Genomic DNA, 21,857 nt, shown 5'->3' on the forward strand with positions numbered 1-21,857 from the left:
AGATGAAGTCTCGCTCTTGTCCCCAGCTGGAGTGCAATGACGCGATCTTGGCTCACTGCAACCTCCGCCTCCTGGGTTCAAGTGATTCTCCTGCCTCAGCCTCCCAAGTAGCTGGGATTACAGGCTCCTGCCACCACGCCCAGCTAATTTTTGTATTTTTAGTAGAGACTGGGTTTCACCATGTTGGACAGGCCTGTCTCAGTTGAACTCCTGACCTCAGGTGATCTGCCCGCCTCGGCCTCCCAAAGTGCTGGGATTACAGGCATGAGCCACCGTGCCCAGCCTACCAAGTACGCAATTTTTAACAATTACTAGTAATTAGGAAAATCAAATACCAGGTCCGACTGAAAGCTGAAATAATTATCTTTGAAGATTATGATTAGGAAAATAGATCTTGATGAAGTATAGCTATGATTGAATACTATTAGACAGCTGATGAAAAAAATATGGTTCTGACCTCCTGGCTTTTGGGGCTGAATTTATTACTATAAATATGAAGGACTGACCAGTAAGTGACCAGCAAGTGAACAGAGGGAGAGAGGGGGAGGGAAGACCTGCTCCTGTGGAGCATACTCTGTGTCTGGCATCGTGCAGGGCACTTTGGATATTCTCTCATGTCATCCCACCAAAATTCAGTGGGATGAGTATCATCCCACTGCCTCAGCCTCCCAAAGTGGTTGCAGGTGTGAGCCACCACGCCCAGCTCGATTCTGATTTTTTTACTATCATAATTCAGCTATGACAACCATCCTCATTAAAAAATATTGTGGCCAGGCGTGGTGGCTCACGCCTGTAATTCCAGCACTTTGGGAGGCCGAGGCGGGAGGATCACGAGGTCAGCAGTTCGAGATCAGCCTGGCCAACATGGTGAAACCCCGTCTCTACTAAAAATACAAAAATTAGCCGGGTGTGGTGGCGTGCGCCTGTAATCCCAGCTACTCAAGAGGTTGAGGTAGTAGAACAGCTTGAACCTGGGAGGCAGAGGTTGCAGTGAGCCGAGATCCTGCCACTGCACTCCAGCCTGGGACAGAGCAAGACTCTGTCTCAAAAAAATATATATATATATTGTGTACCTTGTCAATAAATTCGTTAGGAAAAATTCTTCCAAGTTGGATGTCTTGGTCAAAGGGTATGGGGATACCTGAAAGGCTTACGATAGCTATTCCCAAACCAGTTGACACTCCTCTCAACGATTTTTTTAAAGGGCTTCCATTTTTCCCTGTCCTCACCAATACAGGGTTTTATCACTTAAAAAAATTACCAATTTGAGAAAAAATAAGTGTTAGAAAATATCTTATTATTGTGTTCGCTTTGGCAGCACATATACTAAAACCAGAACTATACAGGGAAGATTAGAATGGCCCCCGTGCAAGGATGACATGGAAATTCATGGAGTGTTCCATATTTTTTAAAAATGTCTTTAAAATTTTAGGGCAGGTGCGGTGGCTACACCTGCAATATCACCACTTTGGAAGGCCGAAGCGGGCGGATCATGAGGTCAGGAGTTTGAGACCAACCTTGCCAACATGGTGAAACCCCGTCTCCACTAAAAATACAAAAATTAGCCAGGTGCAGTGGCGGGCGCCTGTAATCCCAGCTACTCAGGAGGCTGAGGCAGGAGAATTGCTTGAACCCGGGAAGCGGAGGGTGCAGTGAGCTGAGATCGTGCCACTGCACTCCAGCCTAGGGACAGAGCAAGACTCCATCTCAAAAAAAAAAAAAAAAAAAAGTCTTTAAAATTTTAAATGTGTCTGTTAGTCTGGGCACAGTGGCTCATGACTATAATCCCAGCACATTGGGAGGCTGAGGTGGGCAGATCACTTGAGCCCAGGAGTTTGAGACCAGCCTGGGCAACTTGGTGAAACCCCATCACTACCAAAAAAATACAAAAATTAGCCTTGGGGTGGTGGCACGCACCTGTGGTCCCAGCTATTCAGGAGGCTGAGATGAGAGAATCACTTGAGTCCAGGAAGTCGAGGTTGCAGTGAGCTGGGGTCGTACCACTGCACTCCAGCCTGGGTGACAGAACAAGACCCCGTTTCAAAAAAAAAAGGAAGAAGAAAATAGCTATTAATTCTGTTTTAATAAGTACAATACATGGAACATAATTGAATCTTGCAGTTAAGTTGTGATTATGAACATTAGTTTTCTGTGTACTGCTCTGTAGAGTGGTCTAATGGGTTGTAGTGTGAAGGTTATACATAAAAAAAAGCATCAGGCCTCCAAAGGAACTCTGTGTTTATGAGTTAGCAGTGAGGATTCTGGTCCTAGCTAGCCGTGTTTCCTTAAGCAAGTGTTATATTCTCAGTAATTTACTTTAAATACTTCGGAAGGGCCAGTGGGAAGCTTATCTGTGTGTGCAACTTAACTTGAATGTGTGCCATGGAGAGCGTCCCTCCAGTGGCCATTGTGGCAAGCACTGCAGATGTTGCCTTCTAAATCAGTACCAGAGGGTTCATTAGTTAGTATAAGGAATGTCGAAATAATTTTTCCTTGATGAAATGAATGGTATGCAAGATATGAGGCCAACAGATTGTACAGGCATCTCTCTGCCTTTTTATGAACAAGTTAAGAGGCAAGCCCAGCAATGTAGCATTTCTGGAGCGGTGCCCTGGGCTCGATCTCCATTTGTTCCAGAATCCCCCACTCAACCAAGGATTTTGTTGCTTGATCTGGCTGGAAGGATCACTGACTGTCATTATAACATAGGGGCCTTGCCTATTAATATTAAATAATGTTTAATGGAAAGGAAACTTGCAGTGTAGAGAGATTGCCCAGGCCTGTGTTGCTGTAAAATGCATGCCATTTCTACTGCAGTGCTTGATACCCCTCTGTTGTTAATTGAATTGTGTCCCTGCCAAATTCTAATGTTGAAGCTGTAGCCCCCAATGTGACTGTATTTCCCATCTTTCTCCTCCTAGCCTTCATCGAAATGCAAAATAATTTGGTCTGTTTCTCAAATCGGTGGAAGTTTTGTCATCTTAATTACCTACCCAGCTCCATTACAGGTTTAAAAACATAATATAAGATATGTTTCAAGGGGCTTCTCATCAGGCCCATTAGTTGACACTGCCATGAAATCAACACAGCCTTTAAGTGCAGTCCATAACCATGGAAATGAAGTTTGCTTCAGATAAACCAAAATTCTCAGAGAAGACAAATGTGCCATCAGCAGATCCATTACCAAGAAGTGTCCTGTGTAATGACACTTTTTCATGCATCAAACTAAGCATAATGATGCTTTCCCTATCTCTGTCCGTATAACTGTTGCTCTCTGTGGGAAAATTATCCACTCATCTTGTCTGTCCCTGCAGACAGTGAAGGAAGGAGGAGAGCTGAGCAATTTCTTTGGAATTAGCTTCCCAAATTATGGAATGTTTATTCTCAGACATCTTCCGGAAACAGATAACCATTTGGCTCCGGGTGATTTTAACATCAATTGACCTGATGGATTTCTTTTTTTTTTGAGACAGGGTCTCACTCTGTCACCCAGGCTGGAGTACAGTGGTGCGATCTCAGCTCACTGCAGCCTCAACCTCATGGGCTCAGGGGATCCTCCCACCTCAGCCTCACAAGTAGTGGGGACTACAGAGCACATCACAATGCCCAGCTCATTTAAAAAAATTTTTTGTAGAGACGGGGTCTCACTATGTTGCCTACGCTGATCTAGAACTCCCAGGCTCAAGCAATCCTCCCACCTCAACCTCCCAAAGTGTTGGGATTACAGATGTGAGCCACTATGCCCAGCCTTTGACGTGATCTATTTTATTTTATTTTTTTTGGTGGGGGGGCGGGTGGGGGATGGAGTTTCACTCTTGTTACCCAGGCTGGAGTGCAGTGGCGCGATCTCGGCTCACTGCAACCTCCGTCTCTAGTGTTGAAGCAATTCTCCTGCCTCAGCCTCCCGAGTAGCTCAAGTGATCCACCCACCTCGGCCTCCCAAAGTGCTGGGATTACAAGTGTGAGCCACTGCACCCGGCCGACCTGATCGATTTTAAAGGTTCCTTCTAGCACTATGGTTTTGTGATTTTAATCTCTAAGGAAAATGTTCTTTGATGCCCAGAGGTTAATTCTAATTTGATGTGATGCCAGACTGCAAAGTTATAGCTAATGTTGGACACATAGCCTTATGCAAATTTTCAAAACCCCAAACTTAATGTAACTGTTAGTATTGAAATCAATTTTAATTCATATCACTTTGTATTTAATTATAGGTAATCTTTAGATGGTGGAAGATCTCTCTAAGGAGTGAGTATCGATCAACAAAACCTGGAGAAGCAAAAGAAACCCATGAAGACTTCCTAGAGAATCCACATCTTCAAGGTAAGGAAGGGAACATATTATATACCCCTGTTAAGTTCTCATTAGTTAGTGGTAGATTTTGTTAAAGAAGTTTCAAATATATTTTCACTTGAAATATTGATATGTAGTTATGTACTTACATATACAATGTTAGATTCTTAAAAACCAGAAAACTGTTGTTTTTTTCTCTTGGAAAACATATTAGCGTTTGGCCGGGCGTGGTCGCTCACGCCTGTAATCCCAACACTTTGGGAGGCCGAGGCGGGTGGATCATGAGGTCAGGAGTTCGAGACCAGCCTGGCCAAGATGGTGAAACCCTGTCTCTACTAAAAATACAAAAATTAGCTGGGCATGTTGGCACATGCCTGTTATCCTAGCTACTCAGGAGACTAAGGCAGGAGAATCACTTGAACCCAGGAGGCAGAGGTTGCAGTGAGCTGAGATCAGACCATTGCACTCCAGCCTGGGCAACAAGAACAAAATTCTGTCTTAAAAAAAAAAAGATCCTAGGTTAACATGTGGACTCCATTAATGAAGTTAAAATCAAGTAAATATAGTTTTATGCTATAATATTTATGAATTGGGCAGTGGCAAAAAACCAAGTGGTTTGGGCTTTACTGGGAAGGGCTTGAGGGAAAACATTTATATGGTGTTTTCTGAAGGAAGACAAAATATTTGATTGGTTAGAGTGGAAATTCCCTGGTTAGAGGTTAGTTGGCAGTTTCTGACTGGTAAAGTCTCTGGTTAGAGGTTAGTTGGCGGTTTCTGACTGGGTAAAGAGAAATTTCCTTTTCCTATGCTACAACCATCTATATTTTAAAAACATTTTTTTTATTAAAAAAAAATTTTGTAGAGCCAGGGTCTCACTATGTTGCTCAGGCTGTTCTTGAACTCCTGGCCTCGAGTGATCCTCCTGCTTCAGCCTCCCAAAGTGCTGGATTACAGGCGTGAGCCACTGCACCTGGCCCAACCATCTGTTCTGAGTTGGGTTTCAGTTTGCTTACATAAGAAGTCAGGACAATGGAGACATCTAAGCCCAATTGCTTCCCAATTAATTATTTTAACACTTCTCAATATGAAAAATTCAAACATAAAAAGCAGACAGAATGGTTTTTTTTTTTTTTTTTTTTTTTGAGATGGAGTTTTGCTCTCGTTGCCCATGCTGGAATGCAGTGGCATGATTTCAGCTCACTGCAACCTCTACCTCCCAGGTTCAAGTAATTCTTGTGCCTCAGCCTCCCGAGTAGCTGGGATTACAGGTGTACACCACCACACCAGGCTAATTTTGTATTTTTAGTGGAGATGAGGTTTCACCATGTTGGCCAGGCTGGTCTTGAACTCCTGACCTCAGGTGATCCACCTGCCTCAGCCTCCCAAAGTGCTGGGATTACAGGCGTGAGCCACTGCACCCGGCCAGAATGGTTTTTAACTAACTCCCATGTACTCATGACCCAGCTTCAGCAATACTCAAAATGCGACCCAGACCTATAGATGAAACCCACTGTTCCCACTGGATTATTGTGAAGCAAATCCCAATTGTTAATGTCGTTTAATCTTAATCTACTTTAGAATGTGTCTCTCAAGGGACTTTCTTCGACTAAACTCTTTAATAATTACTCCTTAAAAATAAAAATTTGCCAGGTGCAGTGGTTCATACCTGTAATCCTTGCACTTTGGGAGGCCAGTGTGGAAGGATTAGTTGGGCCCAGGAGTTCAAGACCAGCCTTGGCAACAGAGTGAGACCTGGTCTCCACAAAAACAAAACAAAACAAAAACCAAAAAAAAAATTTTTTTTTAAATTAGCTAGGTGTGGTGACACGTGCCTGTAGTCCCAGCTAATCAGGAGGCTGAGGTGGGAGGATTGCTTGAGCCCAGGTGGTTGAGGCTCCAGTGAGCCCTGATCATGCCACTGCACTCCAGCCTGGGCAACAGAGCAAGAATGTCTCAAAAATAATAATAATAGCTGGGCACGGTGGCTCACGCCTGTAATCCCAGCACTTTGGAAGGCCACGGTGGGCAGATCACCTGAGGTCAGGAGTTCAAGACCAGCCTGGCCAAGACGGTGAAACCCCATCTCTACTAAAAATACAAAAAATTAGCTGGGCATGGTGGTGGTGGGTGCCTGTAATCCTAGCTACTCAGGAGGCTGAGGCAGGATAATTGCTGGAACCCAGGAGGTGGAGGTTGCGGTGAGCCGAGATCACGCCGTTGCACTCCAGCCTGGGCAACAAGAGCGAAATTCCATCTCAAAAAAAAAAAAAATAATAATAATAATAATAATAATAGTAATATTTTAAAGCTAGAAGACACCTTAGAGATTCTTATTATAGTTAACAATGTTATTTCTATTAATATCAAGTACTTTCACTCTCATTTTATTGTTATAATATCCTTGTGAAATAAATATTATTGCCATGAGATTCAGAAAGGAGGATCTTACAGCTAAATACTGACATTGCCAGGACTAAGCATTGAAACTCAAAAAAATCAAGCATGATAATCTCATTTAGAAGGCAAACTCTGAGTGGATCTTTGATAATCAACACTCTTTAAAAAATTCCATTATTTAGGCCGAGCACAGTGGCTCATGCCTGTAATGCCAGCACTTTGGGAGGCCGAGGTGGGTGGATCACCTGAGGTCAGGAGTTTGAGACCAGCCTGGCCAACATGGTGAAACCCGGTCTCTACTAAAAATATAAAAATTAGTCGGGTGTGGGGGCAGGCGCCTGTAATCCCTGCTGCTCGGGAGGCTGAGGATCGCTTGAATCTGGGAGGTGGAGGTTGAAGTGAGCAGAGATCGTGCCACTGCATTCCAGCCTGGGCAACAGAGTGAGACTCTGTCTCAAAAAAGAAAAAAAAAATCCATTATTTAACAATAATAGTATGCAATAGGCCAGGTGTGGTGGTTCACACTTGTCATTCTAGCACTTTGGGAGGCTGAAGTGGGAGGATTTCTTGAGCCCAGGAGTTTAAGACCAGCCTGGGCAACATGGCAAGACTCCATATAAATATATATAGTGTGTGTGTGTATATATATATATATATATATATATATATATATATATGTATGTGATAGTTTTGTTTTATGTGTGTGTGTGTGTATATATATATATATATATATATAAATGTGATTGTTGTTGTTTTTTGTTTTGTTTAGAGAGGGAAGGTTTTGTTTTGTTTTGCTTTCTTAAATAGTTAAAAGTTGGGCTGGGTGCGGTGGCTCATACCTATAATCCCAGCACTTTGGGAGGCAGACACAGGTGGATCACCTGAGGTCAGGTGTTTGAGACCAGCTTGGCCAACATGGTGAAACCCTGTCTCTCCTAAAAGTACAAAAATTAGCCGGGTGTGGTTGTGCAAGCCTGTAATCCCAGCTACTCGGGAAGCTGAGGCAGGAGAATCACTTGAACCCGGGAGGCGGAGTTAAAAAAAAAAAGTCTGCTGGATTGAGTGGTTCACTGTCTTACCATCTGTATGCAATATCATTAACTCCTTTATGGCAAATATTTATAAAATTCATTGTTGGCTTAAGAACAACCATGTCAAATAATGAAAAAGGAAGAAAATGTGACTGAGATTAGAAGAAAAAAAAGAACAATCATATTGGCGGAAGACTATTTAACTTTTGATTGAATTTCAGTCAGCCCAGGCATGCCTAACTTCTTTAACTGTGGACCAGACATGTTTCTATGCAGCTCACTATAAAGTAAACTTCCATAAAACACATTTCATTTTCAAGTTAACATTCATTTTTTTTGTTTTTTGTTTTTTTGAGGCAGAGTCTTGCTCTGTCGCCTAGGCTGGATGGCAGTGGCAGGATCTCAGCTCACTGCAACCTCCACCTCCCAAGTTCAAGCAGTTCTCATGCCGCAGAGCCCCCGCCCCCTGCCCCTGAATAGCTGGGACTACAGGCACACACCACCACACCTGGCTAATTTTTGTATTTTTAGTAGAGATGAGGTTTCATCAGTTGGCCAGGCTGGTCTCGAACTCCTGGCCTCAAGTGATCTGGCTGCCTCGGCCTCTCAAAGTGCCGGGGATTATAGATGTGAGCCACAGCGCCCTGCCTCCATTTTATTTTCTAACCACTGTAGGACCTTCCCCAGAGCTATGTGTCTAGTTAATGCTGCATTGTTCCTTGAGACCATGTGGTTTTCTGATTGTCTTCCACAAAAACCTGGAGATGGGGATTTGGGCCAGAGATTGGAGTCAAAAGCCTTCCACTGCCTTCTGATTGCTGGCTTACTTGCAGACCTCACCAGTCTCTTGCCTGCTCCAGGCACCTTCCAAGCCCTGCCCTTGATAAGAGATTGGGGGGAGGGGTCAAGCTCCTGATAAGATACTGGGGGAGGGGATTCATTTCAGGATAACTACTTGAGGGGTTCTGATACTGGAAGAGAAAAGGCAATATAGTGAAGATTTTATGAGTCTGACAGCAGGCCTGCCTCCCTGCTGGCTGTGTTCCTGCTGGACAGCAGGAGAGTTGAGGGATTCAGCCAAGGCATGTACTAACCAGGCTTTTTAAATGGTAGTTTACAGAGCTGCAGTCTTGGGGCTGCCAGGTGGTTTCCCGCCAGCAGCAGCACTGTGATACCAAATTAAATCAGCCCGGCAAGTTCAAAGGCTCCTGTGTCTCTAAGGGGAAAACTCCAAACCATGGTGTTGGTAGTCTCTGTACACCCCCTTCTTAGAGAATCCTTCAGGAAGTCCTCTGTCTTCAGAGGAAGGAGGAGGGAGAGTTCATGGTAGCACAGACTGGGACTCAGTAAGCTGGCGTTGAAATCTCTGTCCTGCCACCAGCCCGCTGTGTGATCATAGCTGATTGCTCCTCCCCTCTGTGAGTCAGTTTCCTCATCCTTAACTGGAGATAATGGTTACTCTATATAGCCACGGTGAGCATTCAATGGCCTGATACAAAGTCAGGCGCAGTGGCTCACGCCTGTAATCCCAACTACTTGGGAGGCTGAAGTGAGAGGATCACTAGAGGCCAGAAGTTTGAGACCAGCCTGGGTAACACAGTGAGACCCCCCCACATCTCTAAAAAAAACTTTAACAAAATGAAAAGCAAGACAAAATACCTGATACATGAACAGATTTTTTTTTTGAGACAGGGTCTCACTCTGCTGCCTAGGCTGGAGTGCAGTAGCACGATCACGCTCACTGCAACTTTCACCTGCCAGGCTTAAGTGGATCACTTGAAGCCAGGAGTTCGAGACCAACCTGGCAAACATGGCAAAACCCTGTTTCTACAAAAAATACAAAAATTGGCTGGGCGTGATGGTGCCTGCCTGCCCAGTTACTCAGGAGGCTGAGGTGGAAGGATCACCTGAGCCTGGGATGTCCAGGCTGTAGTGCGCTGTGATTGTGCCACTATACTCCAACCTGGGTGACAGAATGAGACCCTGTCTCAAAAAAAAAAAAAAAAAGAAAGAAAAAGGAAAAGAAAAGAAAAAAAAATTCCCAGCATGTCCTTATGGTTTGCTGTTGTATTAGTCTGCTCTCACATTGCTATAAGGAAATACCTGAGAATGGATAATTTATAAAGAAAGGAGGTTTAATTGGCTCATGGTTTTGCAGGCTGTACAGAAAGCATAGCAGCTTGTTTTTGGGGAGGCCCCAAGAAGCTTCCAGTCATGGTGGAAGGCAAAGAGGGAGCAGGTGTCTTACATGGCAGGAGCAGGAACAAGAGAGTGACAGGGTGAGGTGCCACACACTTGTGTTCTTTGTTTTGTTTTGTTTTGTTTTGTTTTTGAGAGACCTAGCCTCACTCTGTTGCCCAGGCTGGAGTGGAGTGGGGCCATCCTGGCTCACTGCAACTTCCACCTCCCAGGCTCAAGTGATCTTCCCACCTCAAGCCTCCTAAGTAGCTGGGACTACAGGCATGTGCCACCATGCCTGGCTAATTTTTTTGTATTTTTTGTAGAGATGGGGTTTCACTCTGTTGTCCACGCTGCTCTCAAACTCCTGAGCTCAAGCAATCTGCCTGCCTTGGCCTCCCGTAGTGCTGGGATTACATGCGTGGGCCACTGTGCCCAGCCTCCTTCCTCTATCTGCAAAGCCAACAATGGCAGGTCTTGTCTTTCTCACGAGGCATCACTCTCACCTTGCCTCCATGGTCATGTCTCCTTCTCTGACTATGACTCTCCTGCCTTCGTCTTTCCCTTATAAGGAACTTTGTGATGACATTAGGCTCACCAGATAATCCAGGATTATCTCCCATCTCAAGATCCTTAATTTGGCTGGGCACAGTGGCTCACACCAGTAATCCTAGCACTTTGGGAGGCTGAGGCGGGTGGATTACTTGAGGTTAGGAGTTTGAGACCAGCCTGGCCAACATGGTGAAACCTCGTCTCTACTAAAAATACAAAATTTAGCCAGGCATGGTGGTGGGCACTTGTAATCCCAGCTACTTGGGAGGCTGAGGGAGGAGAATTGCTTGAACCTGGGAGGCAGAAGTTGCAGTGACCCAAGACAGAGCAAGAGCTTGTCTCAAAAAAAAAAAAAAAAGGATCCTTAATTTAATCACATCTGCACAGTTACTTTTGCCATGTGAGGTCCCATATTCACAGGGTCTGGAGATTAGGACATGGACATCTTTGGGGACGGGCATTATTATGTCTACCACAGTGATTTATATTACTAAATTGCTAAATCAAAAACGTTGCTGAATTTTTTTTCCAGATTTGCATTTTTATTTTATTTATTTTTGAGACAGGATCTCACTCTGTTGCCCAGGCTGGAGTGCAGTAGCGCAATCACAGCTCACTGCAGCCTCCATCTCCTGGGCTCAAACAATCCTCCTGCCAGGCGCGGTGGCTCATGCGTGTAATCCCAGCACTTTGGGAAGCCAAGGTGGGTGGATCACCTGTGGCCGGGAGTTCGAGACCAGCCTGACCAACATGGAGAAACCCCGTCTCTACTAAAAATACAAAATTAGCCAAGTGTGGTGACATATGCTTGTGATCCCAGCTACTCGGGAGGCTGAGGCAGGAGAATCGCTTGAACCTGGGAGGCAGAAGTTGCAGTGAGCCAAGATCACACCATTGCACTCCAGCCTGGGCAACAAGAGCAAAACTCCATCTCAAAAAAAAAAAAACAAAAACAAACAAAACAATCCTCCCACCTCAGCCTCCTGAGTATCTGGGAGTGCAGGTGCACACCACCATGCCCAGCCAATTTAATTATTTTTATTTTTTAGTAGAGATGAGGTCTTGCTATGTTGCCCAGGCTGGTCTCAAACTCCTGAGCTCAAGCAATCCTACCTGCCTTGGCATCCCAAAGTGCTGGGATTACAGGTATGAGCCACCCAGCCTGGCCCAGGTTTGCATTTTTAAGAGTCAAAACTGTCATGTTTATTAATTTAAACATTACTCTTAACACTACCAAGTATACAGAACTGTTAGCATGTGAATAAGAATGTTGCTTAATGCAGACTACTTCCATTCAAATCCTGGCCCTAAACCCACTAGGTATGTGACCTTAACCAAATTATTTAATCTTTTTAGATCTCAGTTCCCTCAACTGCTGATAATGGGAATAATAATGGCATCTATCTCACAGGATCCTTATGAGGACTAATTGAATGAAGTGCTTAGAATTTGCCTGGCACATAATAAGTACTCAAAAAATTCCAGCTGTTGGAGTTTTTAATATTTAAAAAGTGAAAATTGTTTCTCTCCTCCAAGCTCCATTCCCCAGAGACGACCATTCTAAATAGTTTCATTTGTATTTGAATTCTTTCTGTTTGAATTGTATATATGTTTATAAAAATAAAATCAGGCTGGGCGCGGTGGCTCACGCCTGTAATCCCAGCACTTTGGGAGGCCGAGGCGGGTGGATCCCGAGGTCAAGAGATGGAGACCATCCTGGCCAACATGGTGAAACCCTGTCTCTACTAAAAATACAAAAATCAGCTGGGCGTGGTGGCACGCGCCTGTAGTCCCAGCTACTCAGGAGGCTGAGGCAGGAGAATCGCTTGAACCCTGGAGGTGGAGGTTGCAGTGAGCCGAGATCATGCCACTGCACTCCAGCCTGGCAACAGAGCAAGACTCTATCTCAAAAAAAAAAAAAAAAAAAAAAAATCAAATCAATTTCATCTTAGGTTTTATTTTTTTTTTATTTTTTGAGTCGGAGTCTCGCTCTGTCGCCCGGGCTGGAGTGCAGTGGCGTGATCTCAGCTCACTGCAAGCTCCGCCTCCCGGGTTCACGTAATTCTCTTGCCTCAGCCTCCCAAGTAGCTGGGACTACAGGCGCCCGCCAGCACGCCCGGCTAATTTTTTATATTTTTAGTAGAGACGGGGTTTTACCATGTTAGCCATGATGGTCTCGATCTCCTGATCTTGTGATCTGCCCGCCTCAGCCTCCCAAAGTGCTGGGATTACAGGCGTGAGCCACCGCGCCCAGCCTCATCTTTAGGTTTTTAACTTGTTTTGCTCTTCATATATTATGATTATTTTTCTGTTAGTGTACATAAAGTCCCCTGTTCTTTTGCAAGGATGTATGGTATTCTGTGGGTACAAATACACAATCCTCAATTGATGGGCATTTTCGGATGGTTTCCAGGTTTTGCTGTTCTCACTGAAGCCTTTAGGTACATGCTGGGACATCTATATCTGCACACTTACATGAGAATGTCAGTAATATGGATTCCTACAGGTGGAATTGCTATATCCAAAGAGATATACCTTATAAATTTTGATAGATTTTATCTGAGGGGTGTATTCTTGAAAATCTTGCAAAATTCAGGGTTAACGTGACCAAGGATGGTCTTTCTGTGAACTGGCTCGCATGGCACTGCCACAGGATGCAGCGCAAATGGCATTTGCAACACATATGACCTTAATAATTATGCCAACTTTATAATTATGCTACTCTTGAAAGAATTTTAAGTTGTGTGATTTACATTATTTTAACATTTGCACCTAAAATGAGACTTCATTAATATTTTGATGTCACAATATTTCAATTTAGAGTAATTTAAAATTTACGTAAAATACCAGTTACTTTCTTATCCTCACAAATTGCCCTCCAAAAAACTGCTGTGTTAATTATACTCCATCCAATAGGAGGTAGGTGTTTTCTTACCCCTTTTGCCACCATGCCTTGTTCCATAATCCATTTTCTCTAGGTTTTTTTTTTAGACTTATACGTCAGCCTTTAACTTGGGCCTTTATTTTCTCATTCCTAACTAACACCTCTTACAACACTCCTCCCCTCCTTGCTGCCCTCTCTGATCAGCTGCCCCTTGTCTTCAGCCTTGATCTCTAGCTTCTGCATACCTTGGGTTGGGTTCTGCAAGTGGATGGTGAGGTGGGAGAGTGCAGGAGGTAGGAGCCTGGGAGGCTGGCTCTGGGCTGCAGAGCAGAGAAGGCAAATCCAAATAAAATCTTACATTTTGTCATTTATTATTAACTGGTGTTTTAAGATTAAAAATTGAAATAATGCACATAGTAAAACAAAAGTTAAATGAGTTTGAAAAGTTTTAGGTTAAGCACTGTGGCTCATGCCTGTAATCCCAGCACTTTGGGAGGCAAAGGTGGGAGGACTGCCTGAGCCCAGGGGTTCAAGACCACCCTGGGCAACATAGTGAGACACTGTCTATACAAAATTAAAAAAATTAGCTGGGCATGGTGGCATATGCCTGTAGTCCCAGCTACTTGGGAGTCTGAGGTGGGAGGATGGCTTGAGCTAGGAGGTCAAAGCTGCAGCTAGCCATGATTGTGCCACTATACTCCAGGCTGGGGGACAGAATGAGACCCTGTCTCAAAATAAATAAATAAATACAATAAAAATAAAAAGTTTTAGCATGAAAATAAGTCTCCCTCTGACCCTGTGTTTCTAGTTCCAGGACAACCATCATTAGGAGTTTCTGTTATATCCTTATAAAAATGGTTTATGCATACATACAAGAATATGTTATATATTAACACAAAAAGGACTGGGCAGCGTAGCTCACACCTGTAATCTGAGGACTTTGGGAGGCCGAGGCTGGAGGATCACTTGAGCCCAAGCAGTTCACGACCAGCCTGGGCAATGTGATGAAACCCTGTCTGTATAAAAAATGCAAAAATTAACTGGGTGTGGATTCACGTTCACCTGTGGTCCCATCTGCTGGGGAGGCTGAAGTGGGAGGATCACTTGTATACAAGAGGTCACAGCTGCTGTGATTGTGCTACTACACTCCAGTATGGGCAACAGAGTGAGACCCTATCTTAAAATAAATAAATAAATAAATAAATAAATAAATAAATAAATAAACATAAAAAGAAGAATTTTTTTTTTTTTTTTTTTTTTGGAGACAGAGTCTCCCTCTGTAGCCTAGGCTGGAGTGCAGTGGTGCCATCTTGGCTCACCACAGCCTCTGCCTCCTGGGTTCAAGCGATTCTCCTGCCTCAGCCTCCCGAGTAGCTGGGACTACAGGCACCCACCACCATGCCCAGCTAATTTTTGTATTTTTAGTAGAGACGAGGTTTCAGCATGTTGGCCAGGCTGGTCTGGATCTCCTGACCTCAGGTGATCCGCCCACCTCAGCCTCCCAAAGTGCTGGGATTATAGGTGTGAGCCACCGCACCTGGCCAAAAAGAAGAATCTTATGCATTGTATCCTGTAGCTTGCTCTTTAAAAGTTTTCAAATTCAGAAATATTTTAAACCTACAGAAAAGAACATTTACAGAGACTCTGGCTGGGCACAGTGGCTCACACCTGTAATCCCAGCACTTTGGGAGGCCAAGGTGGGCAGATCATTTGAGGTCAGGAGTTCAAGACCAGCCTGGCCAACATGGTGCGACCCATCTCTACTAAAATATAAAAAAATGAGCCAGGCATGTTGGTGCACAACTGTAATCCCAGCTACTTGGGAGGCTGAGTTGTTTGAACTCAGGAGACAGAGGCTGCAGTGAGTCGAGATTGTGGCCATTGCACTCCAGCCTCGGCAACAGAGCGAGACTCCATCTCAAAAAAAAAAAAAGGAACATTACAGAGACTCAATACCACTAACAAAAGATGTTAACATTTGTCCTATTTACTTCATTTTATCTAAATTGTCACTTTTTTTGTTGTAATCTGTTCATAATATCCTCCTTTTGATGTCTGTAGGATCTGTAGTGTGTTCTCTTATTCATTCCATGATAATGGTAATTTACATTTTCTCTATTTTTTTTCTTAATTAATCTTGCCAGGGGTTTACTTCTTTCATTAACTTTTTTCATAGAACTAACTTTTAGCTCTGTTGATTTTGTTTTTGTGAGTTTTTAAAAAGTGATTTCTGTTCTTACCCTTATTTCCTTTCTACTACTTTCCTTAAGTCTGGTTTGTTGTTCTTTTTTAGCTTCTTGAGATGGAAGTATAAATCATTGTTTATTTATTCATTTTATTTTATTTTTTATTTTTGAGATAGGGTTTTGTTCTGTCATCCAGGCTGGAGTGCAGTGGTGTGATCATGGCTCACTACAGCCTTAACCTCCTGGGCTTAAGTGATCCTCCTACCTCAGCTTCTGGAGTAGCTGGGACTACAGGTGTGCACCACCACACCTGGATAATTTTGTAGAAACAGGGTCTCACTATGGTGCGCAGGCTGGTCTTGGGACTTATTTCTAACTCCTGGCCTCAAGCGATTCCTCCCACCTTGGCCTCCCAAAGTGCTGGGATTATAGACATGAGCCACTGCACCTTGCCTAAATCATTGTTTAGAGCCATTTTTTCTCCTCTAAATTTTCTTTAACTGCTGCTTTACCTACATAGACAAGTTTTGATAACTTGCATCTTTATTCTCATTCATTTTCATTCAGTTAAAACATTTTCTAATTTCCATTTTGATTTCTTCTTTGACCCTTAGATTATTTAGAAACATATTGTTTAATTTACAGGTAGTTGGGGATTTCTTAGTTACTTTTTTTGTTCTTAATATTTAGCTAAATTACATGTGGTCAGAGAATCTACTCAAAATTGTAACGTATTTTTTTAGATAACCATCTCAAAAGTATAGAAAATTATTTCATATAAATATTTCTAACATCTATTATAAACGAAAACTCCTAGAAAGCTAGTAATAGCTTTGTCCTGGATGTAAACACTTTTGCTTTTATTTACTGTTCCAGTGTTTCTTTCTGCAGATATAAACAAATTCATAAATATGTTTATATTCTGCTACCCGTTTCTTACACAAATAGCATTCTGCTCCTGCTGTTCAACACTTTACCTTTTCACCAGTATATCCAGGAAATTGCTTCATGTCTTTGGAGATATTCTTTGTTTTGTTTTATTTTTGTTTGTTTGTTTTTTTGTTTTTGAGACCGAGTTTCACTCTAGTTGCCCAGGCTGGAGTGCAGTGGTGCAATCTCAGCTCACTACAAGCTCCGTCTCATGGGTTCAAGAGATTCTCCTGCCTCAGCCTCCTGAGTAGCTGGGATTACAGGCATGCGCCACCACGCCCAGCTAATTTTGTATTTTCTTAGTAGAGATAGGGTTTCTCCATGTTGCTCAGGCTGGTCTCGAACTCCTGACCTCAGGTGATCCACCTGCCTCAGCCTCCCAAAGTGCTGGGATTATAGGCGTGAGCCACCACGCTGGCCTGTTTTTTTTTTTTTTTTTTTTTTTACTGCATAGTATTTATGCTTTAATAGAGTATATATATGCTTTATACTAAAGCATATACTATATACATATCATATATATGCTTTATCTGCATATAATATTTCTTTATATGTAGGCATCAAAATTCTAATGATAAAAATTGGGTTGTTTCCAATCTTTTCGTATCACAGATAATGCCAAAATGAATAACTGTGTGCACAGATCATTTCAGTGTGAGATTGCTGGCCAAAAGATAAATGCTTACTAAGTTATAATTTTGAGTTAATCGTTACTGGTATATAAAGAAATGATACTGATCTTTTTTCAGTAGGATTTCTTGACTTTTGTCAACTTTTGTATGTTGACATTCAGATCATTTTGTGGTAATGGCAGTTTTTCTTTCTGATCATGATGTATTTTTATTTTTATTTATTTATTTTTTTGAGATGGAGTTTAGCTCTTGTTGCCTAGGCTGGAATGCAATGGCACAATTTTGGCTCACTGCAACCTCTCCCTGCCAGCTTCAAGTGATTCTCCTGCCTCAGCCTCCTGAGTAGCTGGGATTACAGGCATGTGCCACCGTGCCTGGCTAATTTTGTATTTTTAGTAGAGACAGGGTTTCTCCATGTTGGTCAGGCTGATCTTGAACTCCCGACCTCAGGTGATCTGCCCGCCTCAGCCTCCCAAAGTGCTGGGATTACAGGCGTGAGCCACCACGCCCGGCCATGATATATTTTGTTTGTTGTTTGTTTCGGAGTCTCGCTTTCTAGCCAAGGCTGGAGTGCAGTGATGTGATCTCAGCTCACTGCAACCTCTGCCTCCCGGCTTCAAGCAGTTCTCTGCCTCAGACTCCAGAGTAGCTGGGATTACAGGCACCCACCACCACGCCTGGCTAATTTTTTTTTTTTTTTTTTTTTTTTTTGTATTTTTAGTAGAGACAGGGTTTCACCATCTTGGCCAGGCTGGTCTTGAACTTCTGACCTCGTGATCCACCCGCCTCGGCCTCCCAAAGTGTTGGGATTACAGGCGTGAGCCACCGCACCCGGCTCATGATGTATTTTTATATTTTCCTTGTTTTGTTCTTTCTGTGACCTCTAAAACAACGCTGAATAGAGATGGTGATAGTGGGCATTCTGGTCTTATTTCTGACATTAGAGGTTATATACCATCATGATTGGAGGGTGCATTGTAGAGCAAACTCCCTGGGTTCAATCCTAGTTCTGCCACTTTCTCATTGTGTGATCCTGAACAGCCACTTATCCTTTCTGTTCCTCATTTCCTAGTTTCTCTCTCTCTCTTAAGTTCTCTCCATATTCCAGAACTCCTTTTTTTCCTCTATAAGAGGGGAATAATAATAGTACCCATCCAATAGGGTCATTGTGAGGGTAAATTATATTATATATATATGATATATCTTATATATATTGTATAATATATATAACACACACACTTTATATATATACATATTAGAGCAGTACCTGGCAAATATTGAAGATGATACCAACCCATATTTGTACCATTCATTATTATTGTTACTGTTATTGGGTTTTGGTAACTTCTATATATCAGGTTATCAGGTTAAGGATGTTCCCTTTTATTACTAGCTTTCTAGGAGTTTTCATTTATAATAGATGTTAGAAATATTTATATGAAATAATTTTCTATACTTTTGAGATGGTTATCTAAAAAAATACGTTAATATGGCAAATTCTGTAAGATATTTACCAAAGTTATAACATCCTTGGATCATTCCAGGATTAATCCTACTGGTCAAAATTTGTTTACTTTTTTAATATGTTGGTGAACTCAATTTCCTAATGTTTTGTTTAGAATTTTTACCACATATGTTCCTAAGTAAAGTTTAGCATACAGTTTTCCTTTTGCCTACCATCATTGCTGATTTGCACAACTTCCTAATTTGAGCTGGGGAGTTCTTCTATTTCTATTCTTTGGAACAAATTGTATACCATATGGATTGGTATATAATTCTTTGAGAGTTTATAAAGCTAATCTGTAAAGCAGTATAGACCTGAAACTTTAGTTAAGCTTTCCTTTTCTTAATTAATCAGTGAATTCATTTTATTTACTGGTCACAGTCTCTTGGGTTTTCTTTCTTTTTTTTCCCCTCCCCTGCCCCAAGATGGGAGTCTCACTCTGTCACCCAGGCTGGAGTGCAGTGGTGCAATCTAGGCTCACTGCAACCTCCACCTCAAAGCAATTCTTCCACCTCAGCCTCCCTAGCAGCTGGGATTGCAGGCGAGCACCACCATGCCTAGCTAATTTTTGTATTTTTAATAGACATGGGGTTTCACCATCTTGGCCAGGCTGGTCTAGAACTCATGACCTTAAGTAATCGGCCCACCTTGGCCTCCCAAAGTGCTGGGATTACAGGCATGAGCTACTGTGCCTGGCCTAATATCTTCTTTGACTCCTTAATTATTCAGAAATGTGTTTAAAATTTCCAAATGTTTCCCAGGATTATGAACTGAATGTGTCCCCCTTCAAATTCATATGTCGAACCCCTGACTCCCAATGTACTATATTTGGACATGGAGGCCTCTAAGGAAGTAATTAAGGTTAAATAAGGTCTTTAAGTTGGGGCCCTAATCTGATAGAATTGGTGTTCTTGTTAGAAGTCAGACCAGAGGCTCACTCCCTGTCTCCTTAAGCTCACAAAGAAGAAGTCATGTGAGCACACAGTGAAATGGCAGCCCTGCACAAGCCAAGAGAAGAAGCCATAGAATGAAAGCTACCTTGCTGGTTGAGGGTCCAAAGTCTTCTCCTTTTGTACTGCGTGTGACCCTTTCAGTTCAGGCTGGATGGCAGTGTTTTTACCAATATAATTCTCTTAAAAATATCATGGGTTTTCCATAATTCTTATTGGGGTCTACTGCATTAGAGAAAACCACACTTATATATTTCTTTGAGATAAGCACTTCTCTACATTGGGTTTCTGCTCTTGACTCTTGAGTGACAACACCGTTAAGCTTCATGAAAACCCTAAGGTTTGACTGAATGGTTTTTGACAGAGCATCTTGTAGCCACCTTTCCCCACCTCCAATTTCTTCTTTATACCATGTTTTTCTTCCATTGTCCTAGATTTGATCTTTGCCTGAGCGTCACTTCTTAATTTTAGCTTGTTTGACAGCTGAAGAGGCAGAGAATGTTCAAAAGCAGTAAATCCTGTGTCCTTTTTAAGAGACCTTCCTTTACCTTGTCTCTTTTCTCTCATCTTTTACTTTAAGCATCAAGAAGAAATCAGGCAGTATGTTCCTGCTCTGCTTGGACATTTCCTTAGCTAAATGGCACAACCCATAAGTTGCATTTTTTTCTCATTTAATCTTTTTTTTTTTTTTGAGATGGAGTCTTACTCTGTTGTCCAGGCTGGAGTGCAGTGGTGCAGTCTTGGCTACTGCACCCTCTGCCTCCCGGGTTCAAGCAATTATCATGCCTCAGCCTTGTAAGTAACTGGGATTACAGGTGCCCGCCTCCATGCCCAGCTGATTTTTGTATTTTCAGTAGAGATGGGGTTTCACCATGTTGACCAGGCTGGTCTCGAACTCCTGACCCCAAGTGATCTGCCTGCCTTGGCCTCCCAAAGTGCTGGGATTACAGGCATGAGCGACCGCACCTGGCCCTCACTTAATCTTTTATCTTCATCTTTAAAACCTCAGAGTCCATTAGACTTCTACTAATGGTTTCTTCTTGGCTCTTCAGGCTTTCACCAACCCTCTCCTCACACTCATTCACATTTTTATGGACTTTTCAATATCAAAGCCACTCTTACATTTTAGGTTCCACTGTGGCAGCACATCTCTTGCAGGTACCCAAGTCTTTATCATCTATTGCTGTGTAACAGATTATCCCAAAACGTAATGACTTAAAACTGTAATAAATGTTTATTATCTCAAACAGTTCCAGTGGACCAGAAATTTGGGAGCAACTTAACTGAGTGGTTCTGATTAGGAGACTTGCATGGGATTGGATGGCACCTCAGTCATCTGAAGAAGGCTTGATTGGGGCTGGAGGATCCCATTCAAGGATGGCTTATACACATGGCTGACAAATCACTGGTGGTTGTTGGCAGGAGGTTTCAATTTCTTGTCTCATGGACCTCTCCATAGTGCTGCTAAGTGAGGACTAAACTCTGATTTTTTATCTTGCTCAAATTCCTATCTGAGGGGTCTGGGGAGTCATGCCCTACAAATCATAGTCTCATCAGATGGGTTTTATTTAACCCTATATATCATTATGTACTTTCCAACCTGACTCTGGCATAACATTATGAGACAAAGAAGAAAATCAACATATTTTTCCCCAAAACATGTTGATTTGCCATATTTTGAAATGGCCCTGCAAAGCTGTTCTTTGTGGGGGAAAATTTGTATCTGTAAAGAATCTCTATTAACAGAGCTAGATCTTTTTCTTCCAGACCCTCCCAATCCTAACGAGATTAACTAAGATCTGAATAGGTCATTTATTGTCTCTAAGGGCAGCCACTATAAGACTTCAAAAGAACTTGTCAGGACATGGCCATTGGCTTCTTGCAGAGTGAGTGATCGAAGAGCAAAGCAGAAGCCTTTATGATGACCTACCCTTTGAATATCATTTCTGCAATATCCTCTTTGTTAATAGGGCAGCCCTATTCAGGGTGGGATGGAAATATGCGGGGGTGTAAGTTTAGGAAAAGACAGTCACTGAAACTGTCTTGGAGACTGACTGCCACATAATCCAACAGGCAGGCAGTGATTTTATGTTGCAAAATGGAGTTTGTTTTAATATACTTTTTTTTATTTCAAAAGAAATATATGTTAGTAACATTAAAAAATACCAAAAAAGCAAGAGTATTTTTTCAAAATACTCTAACCACCTACACTTTTAAACCATCACATTTCATACCTAGTTGTACATGTCCTAAAACTTTTACACTTATTTATTTATTTATTTATTTTTGGCAGGGATGGAGTCTGGCTCTGTCACTCAGG

At 42.5% G+C, this 21,857-nt stretch overlaps 1 protein-coding gene and 1 non-coding gene across 4 annotated transcripts in view; both read left to right on the plus strand.

Moving 5' to 3' along the window:
* The window catches only part of FBXO36 (F-box protein 36), a 133,703-nt gene that overhangs the window by 49,126 nt on the left and 62,720 nt on the right, over positions 1-21,857 (plus strand). For all 3 annotated transcript variants that reach the window (XM_055109190.2, XM_008975312.3, XM_003821846.5), the window contains exon 2: positions 4,215-4,323. In XM_055109190.2, coding sequence (XP_054965165.1) covers positions 4,215-4,323 — 109 coding nt within the window. The remainder of the gene's footprint in view (positions 1-4,214; positions 4,324-21,857) is intronic.
* On the plus strand, positions 1,303-1,409 carry LOC112439114 (U6 spliceosomal RNA). The gene has a single exon (XR_003027420.1). It is a non-coding gene; the product is annotated as a U6 spliceosomal RNA (small nuclear RNA).

This window comes from Pan paniscus, chromosome 13 (assembly GCF_029289425.2).
Source record: "Pan paniscus chromosome 13, NHGRI_mPanPan1-v2.0_pri, whole genome shotgun sequence".
Taxonomy (NCBI): Eukaryota; Metazoa; Chordata; class Mammalia; order Primates; family Hominidae; genus Pan; species Pan paniscus.